We start from the raw sequence: 13,492 nt of genomic DNA, 5'->3' as shown, positions 1-13,492 counted from the left end.
CCCACCGAAGTGTAAAACCTCACACTCGTCTGCATTAGACTCCATCTGCCATTTTTCAGCCCATTTTTCCAGATGGTCCAGATCCCGCTGCAATCCTCGATAGTCTTCCTTGCTTTTCACTATACCCCCAATCTCAGAGTCATCTGTAAGTTTGCTGATCCAGTTTACCACAATATCATCCAGATTGTTGATAATGATGACAAACAACAATGGACCCAGCAACGATCCCTGCAACACTTCACTGGTTCACAGGCTACTAGACAGAGAGACAGTCATCTGATATCACTCTGGCTTCTCTTGCAAAGCTAATGGCTAATCCAATTTAATACCTCATCTTGAATGCAAAGCCACTGAACCTTCTCCACCAACCTCCCATGTGGGACCTTGTCAAAAGCTTTGCTTAAGTCTATGTAGGCAACATCCACTGCCTTGCTTTCATCAACTTTCCTAGTAACTTCCTTGAAAAACTAAGATTCGCTAGACACAAACTACCATGCACAAAGCTATGTTGACTATCACTTATTAGTCCCTGTCTATCTAAACACTTATATATCTGGTCCCTTAGATTATCTTCCAACAACTTTTCCACTACTGATGCCACACTCACCAGCCTATAATTACCCAACTTATTTTTAGAACCTTTTTAAAATAATGGGACAACATTTGCTATCCTCCAATCTTCTGGCACCTGACCCGTGGTTAAGGATGTTTGGAATATCTCTGCTGGAGCCCCTGTAATTTCTGCACTAGCCTCCCACAGGGTCCAAGGGATCACCTTGTCAGGCCTTGGGGATTTATCCACCCTAATTTGCCTCAAGACAGCAAACACCTTCTCCTCTGTAATCTGTATTGCGGCCTTGACCTCACTGTTGCTTTGCCTCACTTCTATAGACTCTGTGTCTGTCTGACAAATAAACATAAAGCAAAATAGCCATTTAAGATCTTCCCCATCTCTTCCCACTTCATGCATAGGTTACCATAATGACCTTACAATTTTGTCTCTTGCCATCTTTTTGCTCTTAATATATCTGTAGAAGCACTTAGGATTCTCATTCACCTTGTCTGCTAGAGCAACTTTATGCTTTCTTTAATACTCCTGATTTCTTTCTTAAGTGTTCTCTTGTTCATTTGTTCCTACCTGTTTATACCTGCTACGCATCTCTTGAAAACCAAGGTTCCCCAAACCTGTTGTCCTTGCCTTTTATTCTGACAGGAACAAATTCTGTGCTTTGAAAATTTCACTTACCGAGTACACCTTTGCCAGAAAACAACCTATCCCAATCCACACTTGCCGGATCCTTTCTGATACCATCAAAGTTGTCCTTTCTTCAATTTAGAATCTCAACCCAAGGACCAGACCTACCCTTTTCCATAATTACCTTGAAACTAATGGTTTTATGATTACTAGATGCAAAGTGTTCCCCTACACAAACTGCTCTCACCTGCCCTGTCTCATTCTCTAATAGGAGATCTAGTATCACACTCTACAAAGTTGGGACCTCTATGTACTGATTAGGGATACTTTCCTGAGCATAACTGACAAACTCTTTCTCATCCAGCCCTATTACAGTATGGGAGTCCCAGTCAAGTTTTGCTTAGATGTCAATGAGGACCTATTTGCTTTCTGAGATGTATGCAAAAGATTTCATGGCACTATGTGATGTAGGTAAGTAGCTAATTAAAATGATATACTGCTCAGTTTGCATGACAGAACTCAAATCATTAAGGATTATCTAGTCATCATCACATTTTTGTTTGTGAGAGTTTGCTGTGGGCCAGTTGGCTATTGCATGCCCAATATTACAACAGTAATTAAGTTTTTAAAGGACCAAGACAACACCTTGAAATAGTGAAACATGCCATTGAAATTCACGTCTGCCTTTACTTACTTTAATTTCTGCTACCTCAGGGAAATGGCAAAGAAGTTTAATAAAACTAAAACATGCCCTGCTCTTCTTATAAAAAGGATATTTTTCCATCAGGACTTCAGTTTATTGTCAAAAACAGCCTTTTTAACGATGTACTACTTATTCAATATTACCTCAAACATTGCTTTAGTTTTTGTGCTCATGTCTCCAGCATTGGTCAAGCAGTCTTATTCAAACTAATAAGGAATTAATTTGACTAGGTGATTAATTTGACTAGTCTGACCTCTACTGAAAATAAACATTAGAGCTACCTATTTAAAATGCTACACTGATATAGAAACAAAATAAAAATCTCTCCACTACAAGACTGTACCTGAAACCTGAACCAGGCAAACTTATTGGAAGGCAGTTCCAGAGCCAGCTGCAGAATGCAATGCTGTAGGACCGGAGCAATTTCTTCTTTTACCCCCTTCTCACTCACAATACCTGGAATACAGGAGTCAAACATCCCATTAGAGGAAGAACTCAAGGTTATGCTTGCAGACTAACATATAATATCAAACTCTATCAAATAAACATATATTTTTTCTATACTCATATTTATTCAGCTAAGCTTTTTATTTATATATGTTACTTGCCTATACTATTTCTCATTCTAACCAGTTCTCAACGGGAATTGGAAAGCATGACTCCAACAAAAAGATTTTTGTAATAATCACAACCTTAAGTTTTGCATGATAAAGGTAAGTAAGTTCACTGAATGAGAACTAAGAAATATAGTGAAAATAAAAAAAGGCAAATTATTTTTACAAGATATGCTCAATTATTCAGGACAAAGCAGTCCATTTGATTGCCATTCATCACCATAAGCATTCATTTCCTCAGCCATCACTGCATCGTGGCTGTACTGTGCGCCAATTGCAAAACCCACTGAGGTAATTTTCCCAAAGGAATTATGACAACACCTCCCAATTCTGCAGATTCTACTAACAAAAAGGACAAAGGTTTGGGTGCATGTGAACATCAGCACTTGTAGATTTTATAACAAATTGCACACCATCCTAACTTGGAAATATACTGACGGATCTTTGTCACTGTTGCATCTGTATCCTAACCTCTCTACCCAAAAAAGTTCAAGAAACAGTTCATTTAGGGATGGGCGATAAATTCTGGTCTTGTAATTGATTTTCAGATCTTAAAATTTAAAAAAAATCAAAAAATGAAGGTATGTGGTACAGAAGAAACCATAACTTAATGTGTTTGGAACATGGGAGTAAAGAAGAGTACCTGGAGGAAGCTCGTGCAGTCATGGGAAGAACGTATAAACTCCTTCACGAAAAGGGGTTATCGGTCCTGCTATAACAGTGCCACCCAATAAGCTTCTTTCATTTAGCCATACATACTACACTTCACCAAATTAAAAATTTAAACACCCACATCAAATTTTCAAATACTTCATTACGTAAGTCAAACAAGGCTATAATTTATAAACACAAAGTACACTGCAGATGCTGTGGTCAAATCAACACGTACAAACAAGCTGGATGAACTCAGCAGGTCGGGTAGCATCCGTTGAAATGAACAGTCAATGTTTCGGGCCGAGACCCTTCATCAGGACAAAGGGTCTTGACCCAAAACGTTTACTGCTCAATCCACTATGTCAACTTGCCACATATTTTCTAATTTCACAATCTGGAAGCACAAGGAGACCAAGTGTATGGGGACTACACTACCAGCTGTTTCCCCAGAAGTGTGTGGAAGTGTCTCTTTGGGTGCTGGGACATAGCCTGCAATCCGTAATTAACAACTCATTAGAATTACCTTTGCAACAGCATGGCCACAATTCAAGGAAGTAACTCACCAGCATCCAAAGAGCTATCAGAGATCAACATAAGTGCTGGCCTTGCTTGTGATGGCTGTGTGCCACGATTGATAAAAATTGCTATACTTCAGCTTCACATTCAACAACCATCTACAGCTATTTTCATGCAAGAACAAACAAGTGTCCATGAATGATGAAAATGAAAGCTATTGTGAATATATCTAGCTTACCTCCACTTAATTCACTTTTTGCAAACTGGCAGCTGTTTATGAGTTACATGTTTCCAGAAAGTAACAAAATGCTTACCTTTAAGTAATTTACTGAAATCAAATGCACACTGTGAAACCACATGAGGGACCACTTTCTGGTAAAGACACATAACCTGGAGCACCATTGCCTTTACAATAGTGGTTCCAACATCATCACCAGCTAAAAAAAAAGAGAGCAGGAGATAAGCCTAGCTTTACTAAGATAAACTAAACTAAATTAAATGCACAACTTAACTGTTTATTACCAAAAACATTTAGAAGTCTATATTAATACAAGATCTATTTAAAATATCCGGCATTTAAAACCATGATTTAAATCTGTCAAAATTCCAATATTCCCATTTCTTTGTTGCTATCATTGTATTTTTAAAACCCTATGTAAGCACAACCCTTATTTATTTATTTTGAGACACAGTGCAGAATAGGCTCATCTGGCCTTTTGAGCATATTGTCCAGCATCCTCTGATTTAATCCTAGCCTAATTTACAATGACCAATTAACCTACCAAATGGTATGTCTTTGGATCGTGGGAGTAAATCAGAGGAGACGTGGAAGAAGCCCACGTGGTCACGGGAAGAACATACAACCACTTTGCGGCGGGAACTGAACCCAGGTCACTGACACTGTAAATCATTGTTGCTAAACACTAAGCTAATTAAATTGTGTTAATGTCAGTGGAACAAACAAAATGTAAATTTTTTTAACAGAAAGGATGAAGAGAAGAGTAAATAAATAACATGGTGACTACAAAGCATCTGGAACATCCAAGGACCTCAATTATATCTTGACTTGTGGAAACTATGCAGTACACAATTGATTTAGGTTTACTATTCATAATAAAAGACTTACAAGCATACAAAATATTACCACATGAAGTGTAGAGGAAAACACTTAAAAATAATTTTGCTTACATTAATCTTGCTTCCTTTCTCTAACATCACCCCTGACTAACATCCGGCCAAGCACCAGTGCATCTACCATCACATGTAGGACTGAGATATGCATCTTATGCTTTGTTGGAAAGACACAATAATCATGCACCATTATCTCAATGTCCATTATTTTTTTTAAAATGTGATGATGCTGGTTAAAGCTGTACTGAATGTCCAGCCCAAGTTAGCTTGAGGCAATGAAGGAAAGCCTTGACTTTAATCATTCTGGTCCCTTCAGTGATCGCACCTCATAATAGAAACAATTCAAACAGCATGAACTGAGAAAGTCACCAAGTATTACACATGTTCAAGTAGGAACAGGCTATGTAAATAGAATAGGCAAGTAGGGGAAACACAAATGGACAATAGTAGCTATAAAGGAACAAGTATTTCCTAGTTAAGACAATATTTTTTCTTCTTGTATTTCTTATTATATAATGGGCCATTGTAGGACAACTCATGATATTCACAATTACACAGACTTTCTCTACTAAGAATTTTTGGCACAAAGTTATTAGAAATATAAAAATGTAATGATATAATCAGGGCGATTGGGAGTTTGTTGAATGATGAGATAAGCGTAATCAATAAGCTTTAAAGATTGACAGAGGAATTTAAAAATCACAACAATATTGTTAAGACTACATTCAACTCTCAGCCTGGGTTGCCTTGAGACAGTGAAAGAGAGCCTTAAAAGTATTTTGACCCATATGATCTAGTGCACTCATATTGTACATGATTCAAGTAGTATGACCAGAAAGAAAGCTAACATATTATACCAGCTGTGGCAGGAATAGCCAATGCAAAGGGAATATTCTCAGTGTCAAATCAGCTGTAGGAAGAGAAATACAGAGAGACACAGGAAAATGTTTTAAGTCAGAATTAATGGAGAAAGGAGATTCTTGATCAAACTCAAAACACTTCCAGCATTTCAATATCTGAAGGAATGACACTGCATTTACTTAACTGTTCATTTTCTGGCCATGTGAAATTGGGCAGCTGTCATTAACAATTCTCCTGTTGTTAAAAGGGAAGTTAACCAGTAAATTAATGGAGAACAAATATGCAAACAGATGGAAATGATGAAAACAAAGGAGGGATGCTACCTTTGCAAAGATTAAGGTAGGATAATGCCACAGGGTTTGTATCTTGGGGTGATTCACATGTAATTTTTGTTTATAACAAATTCAGCTCAATTGATTTTTTTTTAATTTAACCCGCACATTATACATCCTCTCCCATCCCACCGAGAAGAGAACAGTACCATGATCTTCTGTAACATCTGAACTCTCCATGACTCCAGTTTCTTTTTTTTTGTTGTCATTTTCCTGCCCTTGCTTTCCATCTTTACTTTCAGTTTTTAAAAGTGATTGCCAAGTAGCTACAATGCTATTCATGTCCGGCAAATGCTGTGTTAAAAAGAGAGACTACATTAAAAAAAAGTCAATGTTCTTTATGTCTATAGATGTTTCACAGAAATTTATCAGCTGATTTTTGGAAATACAAATTGATATTTCAATAAAACTCTTTATACTGTACATTAAGTAACTGTTTTACTAAATTTGATCAGTATTTCATAACTTATATGCTGAATACTTGGTTAGAATGTTTTGATTAGAACTCCCAAAGGCAGCCTTAATACTATAAGCTGATATGATTTGTAAAGCATTGTTAACAATTACAGAAGTAAACACAAAACGTTTCACCAGAACCCATCTGCATTTCTAAAACAGCAAGCATGCTTGACGATTCACTCCATTTAGTCAGTTTTATTCCTGTTATCAAACACTGTGTAATTTTTTTCATATTTTGTTTTTTTTACACACTCCCCCTTCAACTTAGTTAATTTCCTATAGCTAAGGCAATGATTATTCAAGACTGTGGTTATCAATCAATGCCAGTCCTCAAATGATAACCACCAGCCCCCACGATCCAGCCAAAAGCAGATTTCCTTAGAAAAATGGTCTCAGAGGCAGAATTAGATTTAGTGTCAGTAATACAGAGCATAGACATAAAAATCTATAAATTACTAAAATAGTAATAAAATACTAAAACAACAGGAACAACAAGGTAGTGTTCATGGATTCACAATTTGTTGCCCAGTACCAGACAACCCTGAATTTATATCTCAAGAAGTACAATGGGAGACTTCAGCTGATTGAGACTCAAATTCAGATCCATAAATTGGTAATTTATTTAGTTTTCCACTACCACAACCAATATGATTGGCGATTTTTCCTCTAATAGTGTTTCATTCAAAATTTCTCCACTTTAAAATCTTGATTTCTCTGATGCCTGTTGAGTGCTCTACCAACTCTGCCACCTAAAGTTTTGCAGCTTAGTCAAATCTTCAACTTACCCCAACCTTTTCACCTGAAACTTCTAGCTTCACTAAAAGAAAAACTTCTGCTTCCAGTTTGCCTTCTACTCACCTGCATATCCATTATTTCCTCATGAGGGTACATAAATCTTACTGCAATTAATTTAAAATGTTTACTGTTTCATTCATCTGTGAATATCAGATGTTTACAATTTCCTTCATTCTCAAGTACCCATCCAATGTTTCCAGTATCTGACTGGCCTTCAATGCAGTTGTTTTTCTGTCATTCTAACACTGCTGATGGAGCTTCAGACATTTCATTCCCTTCTTCATATAACTTGATCATTGTGTTCCTTCCTAAAACCCATTTGTTTGATACAAGTTTTGATTCTCACTTGGAAAGCTCACACTGTAATTCCAATGTCTGCCCTTTTAATCTTCCTGATTGTTTTACCCATTCACTTGTGTCAAATGCTCTGCAATTTTTAAAATCTTGTATATCCATAAGTTATAACAACAATATCATCCAGGCAAAAGGCAAATTTGTCTGGTGTGCCTGCAATCCTTGGTACCTTGCTGAGGATCTCTCTGAACTGCTGTGCAAAGTCCTCCATTGCACTGGGAGTGTAAATTTCAGAGTGTTGCCACAGTTCCTCATTCAGACAATGCTCAATATTCTTCAGAGCCCTCTTCAGAACAAATGCTAGCAGAGATAAAGTTGTCTGTTGAACTACTTTATTGGCAAACTGAAAGCAAAGAAATACATCTGTTTATATTTTTAGATTGATTAAAAGAAAGAAATAGCTTGCCTTTGAATTGAATGGCTGATAAATAACATTGCAAATAAAAATTGAAACTGACAGCAAAAAAGAACAGAATTCAATTTAATACTTTCCTAAAGATATTCTGAAAGGAAATACCACTGCACTATTTACTACTCAATTGAAAACTTAACTTGAATGCTTAAGCCAAAATAAATTTGGAATTACATAAATCTATCCCTATTTTAAACCTCAAGTGGGCAAATTCACTGGATGGAAGAACAGTTGGTTAATTGCCAATGAGCGGATACATTAGTCTTAAAGTCACTAAGCTAAGAAAAAATACCAAAAAACAACGCATTTTGAAATCTGAAACAAAAAGAGAAAATACTGGAAATACTCTGTAAATCAGCAATCACAGAAAGAGAAATAGTTAACTTTCAGGTCAAAGATCCTTCACCAGAATATAGCATGTAATGAGGGCAATTTTCTTATAATCCCAAAAAACGACTCCTTCAATGCAAACATTAGGAAAAAAATCAAAGCAGAACATGCAAAGTGTCCTGCTGAAAGGTCTCGGCCTGAAACATCGACTGTATTCTTTTCCCCAGATGCTGCCTGACCTGCTGAGTTCCTTTAGCATTTTGTGCGTGTTGCTTAAAACCTGGGAATGGTCTCTTTTGCTGTGCTTTTGAAATTCCATGGACTTACTCTCAGGATATTGTACAGTGATAATTCCCAATAGTGAGAAATGAACATTCCCAGATATTGGGAAATCTAAAAAAAAGTTGTCAGCGTTTTGAAGATAATGGGTGCTAGAATGGAAAGCAAAATGACTGGAAAGTGAAATCTGCTATTTCATTCACTTCATAGAAGTGCATATTTAATGATTCTGGCTGCTGTTTTACAGGACCAACCAGAAGGTAAAAAGACTGTATTTGTCAATAGGTGTACACCATGTCAGGAAAATAAGTAAATATTCACTTAACAATTTAAACAATAACTAGAACTGATGATAAGTATATTGGCTGTAGAGCAGACAGTAATCTGGCTGCTAACAAAACCAATATTCTTCATACTGTACAGAAATAAAATTAAATATACTTTCCCTTACACTGATTCCCTGAAGAAACATGGCTTTAGTTGCCACTGGAGGTACTGTTGTAACCATCACCATAGACAAAAGGCGAGGAATTGGGATGTATCCCTTTGTCTGGAAAGCCTTGGAAATTTCTGGCTGAGCTTCATAGATCTGGAATGAAAGTTGAAAATACAAATATAATGTTAGTTTCTGTGATTCTGACTTGGAGAAAGTTTATTATTAGGATTTATAGAGGTTATTTATTTACACATAGTAGTTTTTGTTTTATGGGCCTTAGCAATAATAATCAAAAAGAATTGCAGTATGTGTTAACAACACCTTGCACAGAAGTTAAGACAGTGATTCTTTTTAATGCCTTGTCTTCTTTTTCTTAAGTTTTTTTTCTCACCATTATTTAATTTCATGAAAAACTGGTGAGACAGTGTTATGGTATTAAAAAAGAACATTTGAGGTTCAGCTTTCTTTCACCATGAAAATAACAGTGTATTTGGAATATCTGAAGTTTAATGTGGAAATTCTGAAGCTGCTACCAGTACTTGTGTCCTGCTTGAAACATTACAACTTTTGCAGCCCATGAGGGAATCAAAGGAAATTGCTCGTTAATATGAAGTCATTTAGTGTTGCACGCTTTCCTTCTGCGCTAGGTTCAACATCGAGTTAGTAACTTGGCCTTGTAAAAAAAAGACAAATGCTAAAGAAACGGCTAGGTTACTGCCCGATGCCCTACAAGGCGTGGAGAGGAACAGCACCAAAACAATCAAAAAGTTAAAATTGCTTTTATTGGGAATTGAAAATCAAACCATCTTTGTCCACAGATAGTAACTTTTTTTGTGCATTTCTAGTTCTTTTCAGTTTCAATTTTGCTGTAAAAAACCACCTTTGTCCACAGATAGTAACTTCTTTTGTGCATTTTTAGTTTTTTTCCAGTTTCAATTTTGCTGTAAAAATGTGGAAAATACTTTATTTTGTTGCACGACATTTAAGTAAACATTTTAAAAGGCCTTTCAAGCCATCCGATGAGGCCCTTTGTTGGTTGGGATTAACCATGGATATTGTATCCTAGTTGTCTACGTGATACACAAGCCAGGGCAGTACGACAAGGAGAGCAAGCTGTTGCCCTCCACGAGAGCAAGCAGGTTCTGCCTCCATACAGCTGCTGATTCGAAAAGAACAGCAGACATTGATACAGTTTGGTGCCAGCAGTGTTGCAGGAGTTGCCAGTCAGCATTGAACTCAGCATAGCCTTAGGAACTCCAGTTCCGGATTTTCCCTCAGGTTTTACTTCTGAAGCCTTCCTCATGACTGGATATAGCCGTAAGGCAGCTGAGGTTTAAGATCAGAGTTTTCCATCTCCTAGATGAGCTGCTAACCATGGCGGACGAACCCCATCTGCCCGATGTGACTGGTTTTAAGGCACCAGTAACCAGCCTTTGTCCCTTCTCCTATCAGTAGAAACAGTTCCATTGGGCTTAGTAGCTAAGCCGCACATGAAGACCAGGAACTGGAAAATAGACAATAGGTACAGAAGTAGACCATTCGGCCCTTCGAGCCTGCACCACCATTTTGAGATCATGGCTGATCATCTACTATCAATACCCGGTTCCTGCCTTGTCCCCATATCCCTTGATTCCCCTATCCATAAGATACCTATCTAGCTCCTTCTTGAAAGCATCCAGAGAATTGGCCTCCACTGCCTTCCGAGGCAGTGCATTCCACACTCCCACAACTCTCTGGGAGAAGAAGTTTTTCCTTAACTCTGTCCGAAATGACCTACCCCTTATTCTCAAACCATGCCCTCTGGTACTGGACTCTCCCAGCATCTGGAACATATTTCCTGCCTCTATCTTGTCCAATCCTTTAATAATCTTATATGTTGCAATCAGATCCTCTCTCAATCTCCTTAATTCCAGCGTGTAGAAGCCCAGTCTCTCTAACCTCTCTGCGTAAGACAGTCCAGACATCCCAGGAATTAACCTTGTGAATCTACACTGCACTTCCTCTACAGCCAGGATGTCCTTCCTTAACCCTGGAGACCAAAACTGTACACAATACTCCAGGTGTGGTCTCACCAGGGCCCTGTACAAATGCAAGAGGATTTCCTTGCTGTTGTACTCAATTCCCTTTGTAATAAAGGCCACATTCCATTAGCCTTCTTCACTGCCTGCTGCACTTGCTCACTCACCTTCAGTGACTGATGAACAAGCAGTCCTAGATCTCTTTGTATTACTCCCTTACCTAACTCTACACCGTTCAGATAATAATCTGCCTTCCTGTTCTTACTCCCAAAGTGGATAACCTCACACTTATTCACATTAAACGTCATCTGCCAAGTATCTGCCCACTCACCCAGCCTATCCAAGTCACCCTGAATTCTCCTAACATCCTCATCACATGTCACACTGCCACCCAGCTTAGTATCATCAGCAAACTTGCTGATGTTATTCTCAATACCTTCATCTAAATGCCTTCAGCTGGACTTGGTTGTTAGAGGCTATTTGAGACGCACACCACTGGGAGCATTAATAGATAGTGGAATCCTATCCTATTATCTTCTCCAACCATAACGACCTTAAGGAACCAAGCCTTCATTACTGCTCATCTAAACTACAATCCATGTGCATTTAATTACTTATTGCAACTCAATAACAATTAAAACAATTATTTTTAAAATGAGAATTAAACCCTGCTGCCTTAATCATATGCTCCAAAGTTTATTTTGTCCTCTAAAATGTTTAAAGTATCAATTAAAAGTTCTGCTTTTGTTTGTTTCCCTGTTTGACATCTGTGAGAACTCTGACACAATTGGCTACTTGTCGAACTTGACTTCAACACTGTTTCTGTGTATCACTGTTGAACTGGAAATGTCTGATATCAAATTACAAAGGGAAAGGGATCTAACTTTTCTGGAGATCTTTCTTCAGAAACAGTGGAAAATACCATCCTTTCATTGCTGATTAAAATTTCAGAGCCATTGCATTCTGTGAAGCATTCTTTCATGGGAGTTGCTTTGTTTTATATATCAAAAGAGTACAGGACCAAAACATGTTTTCCTTTCTCCGAGATGCTCCACAGTCTGTCCAGCACTTTTCATTTTGGATTCAAAGTTAAATTGATATTGTATCAAACACAGAGAATCCCACTGTTTCTATTTAAAATATGCATGTTAACTATCCTATCTTGAATGTGTTCTCTTTACAGAATGTTTCTAATTAATTTAACTGCAATTTTCCATGATTTTTCCATTTGTGCTTCCCGTGTCTTTGAGTTGTGATCTCAGAAAGTACATATTCAGAAATGAATCAAATTTCAAGGCTCTGTGCAAATTATTTGCCTCCTACCTTTCGAAGCAATTTCATATTGTCTAGCCAAACTGTCTTAAGTCTGGGGACGAAGGAATACTGTGTTTCTTTGAAGAATCTGTTCAATAAGTCAGGACACACTTTGAGGATGTTCACTATGAGGTCAGCCACTAGCTCATCCTCTGTCGCTGTTTTTAAGCCAAGCAGGAACCTCAGCAGCACCACATTCCCTCCCCTGCAGACATAATCACAATTCATATTTAAACAAAACAGATATTTTTAGATCTGTAGATGGTGCATTAACATCAGTAAATTCAAAGGTAATGTGCAAATTACAGCAAAGTAAAAGTAATTTGATGATAACTGACATTGCAATAAAGATTTTTCCAATAACTCAGAAGTTTAAACATTTTCTTTCCAAAAATTATTTTATTCATTTATTTTATTTTTATACATATTTTAAATTTATATAAAATGGACTATTCAAGCCACCATTTTTATCACAGGTAACATTACTCCAATTACTTAATTCCAATCATGATATTTTGTGCGAACCACTGACTGATTATTTTGTAATTAAGTCTTTCTTTGTGATAATCTGTTCTATGCAGAGCACATGATGAGCCATGGTAAAAGTTAAAAGAATATTCTATGACACAATGTCAGATACATCTTTGGCAGGGTGACACTAGTGTTTGCCTACCCACTTTAATTAAGTCAAGATGCTTTTTATTGTCAAATAAATGAAGGGAATCCTGGCTATTTTCTTGATTAGTTTTTGTTCTTTAAGCTTTGTCCCAAATAAGTGGCTGTTCTGAATAACAAATGGCCAATTAACCAGAATCCACCGAACTTCTTTAAATACAGTGATCTAGAGTCAACTACACATCTATAGAAGTTTGTCAAAGATTCAGCATGACATCTAAAACTTTGACAAACTTCTATAGGTGTGTAGCGGAGAGAATATTGACTGGCTGCATCAGAGCCCGGGATGGAAACATCAATGCCCTTGAATGGAAAAGTAGTGGATATGTCCAGTCCATCACTCCTAAAGCCCTCCTCGCCGTTGAGCATGAAACACTGTTGCAGGGAATCAGCACCCATCATCAGGATCTGCAC

At 37.3% G+C, this 13,492-nt stretch overlaps 1 protein-coding gene across 1 annotated transcript in view; it reads right to left on the bottom strand.

The window, feature by feature from the left end:
• Nucleotides 1–13,492, bottom strand: part of urb1 (URB1 ribosome biogenesis homolog) — a 108,403-nt gene that overhangs the window by 73,620 nt on the left and 21,291 nt on the right. The window contains exons 9-14 of the mRNA XM_059968671.1: nt 12,413–12,608; nt 9,087–9,224; nt 7,784–7,957; nt 6,156–6,300; nt 3,997–4,119; nt 2,242–2,354 (exon numbers count right to left, since the gene is read on the bottom strand). Coding sequence (XP_059824654.1) covers nt 2,242–2,354; nt 3,997–4,119; nt 6,156–6,300; nt 7,784–7,957; nt 9,087–9,224; nt 12,413–12,608 — 889 coding nt within the window. The remainder of the gene's footprint in view (nt 1–2,241; nt 2,355–3,996; nt 4,120–6,155; nt 6,301–7,783; nt 7,958–9,086; nt 9,225–12,412; nt 12,609–13,492) is intronic.

Source organism: Hypanus sabinus, chromosome 4, assembly GCF_030144855.1.
Source record: "Hypanus sabinus isolate sHypSab1 chromosome 4, sHypSab1.hap1, whole genome shotgun sequence".
In the NCBI taxonomy this organism is placed as follows: domain Eukaryota; kingdom Metazoa; phylum Chordata; class Chondrichthyes; order Myliobatiformes; family Dasyatidae; genus Hypanus; species Hypanus sabinus.
The sequence above is the reverse complement of the archived record's forward strand: the minus strand, read 5'-3'. Positions and strand labels throughout refer to the sequence as shown.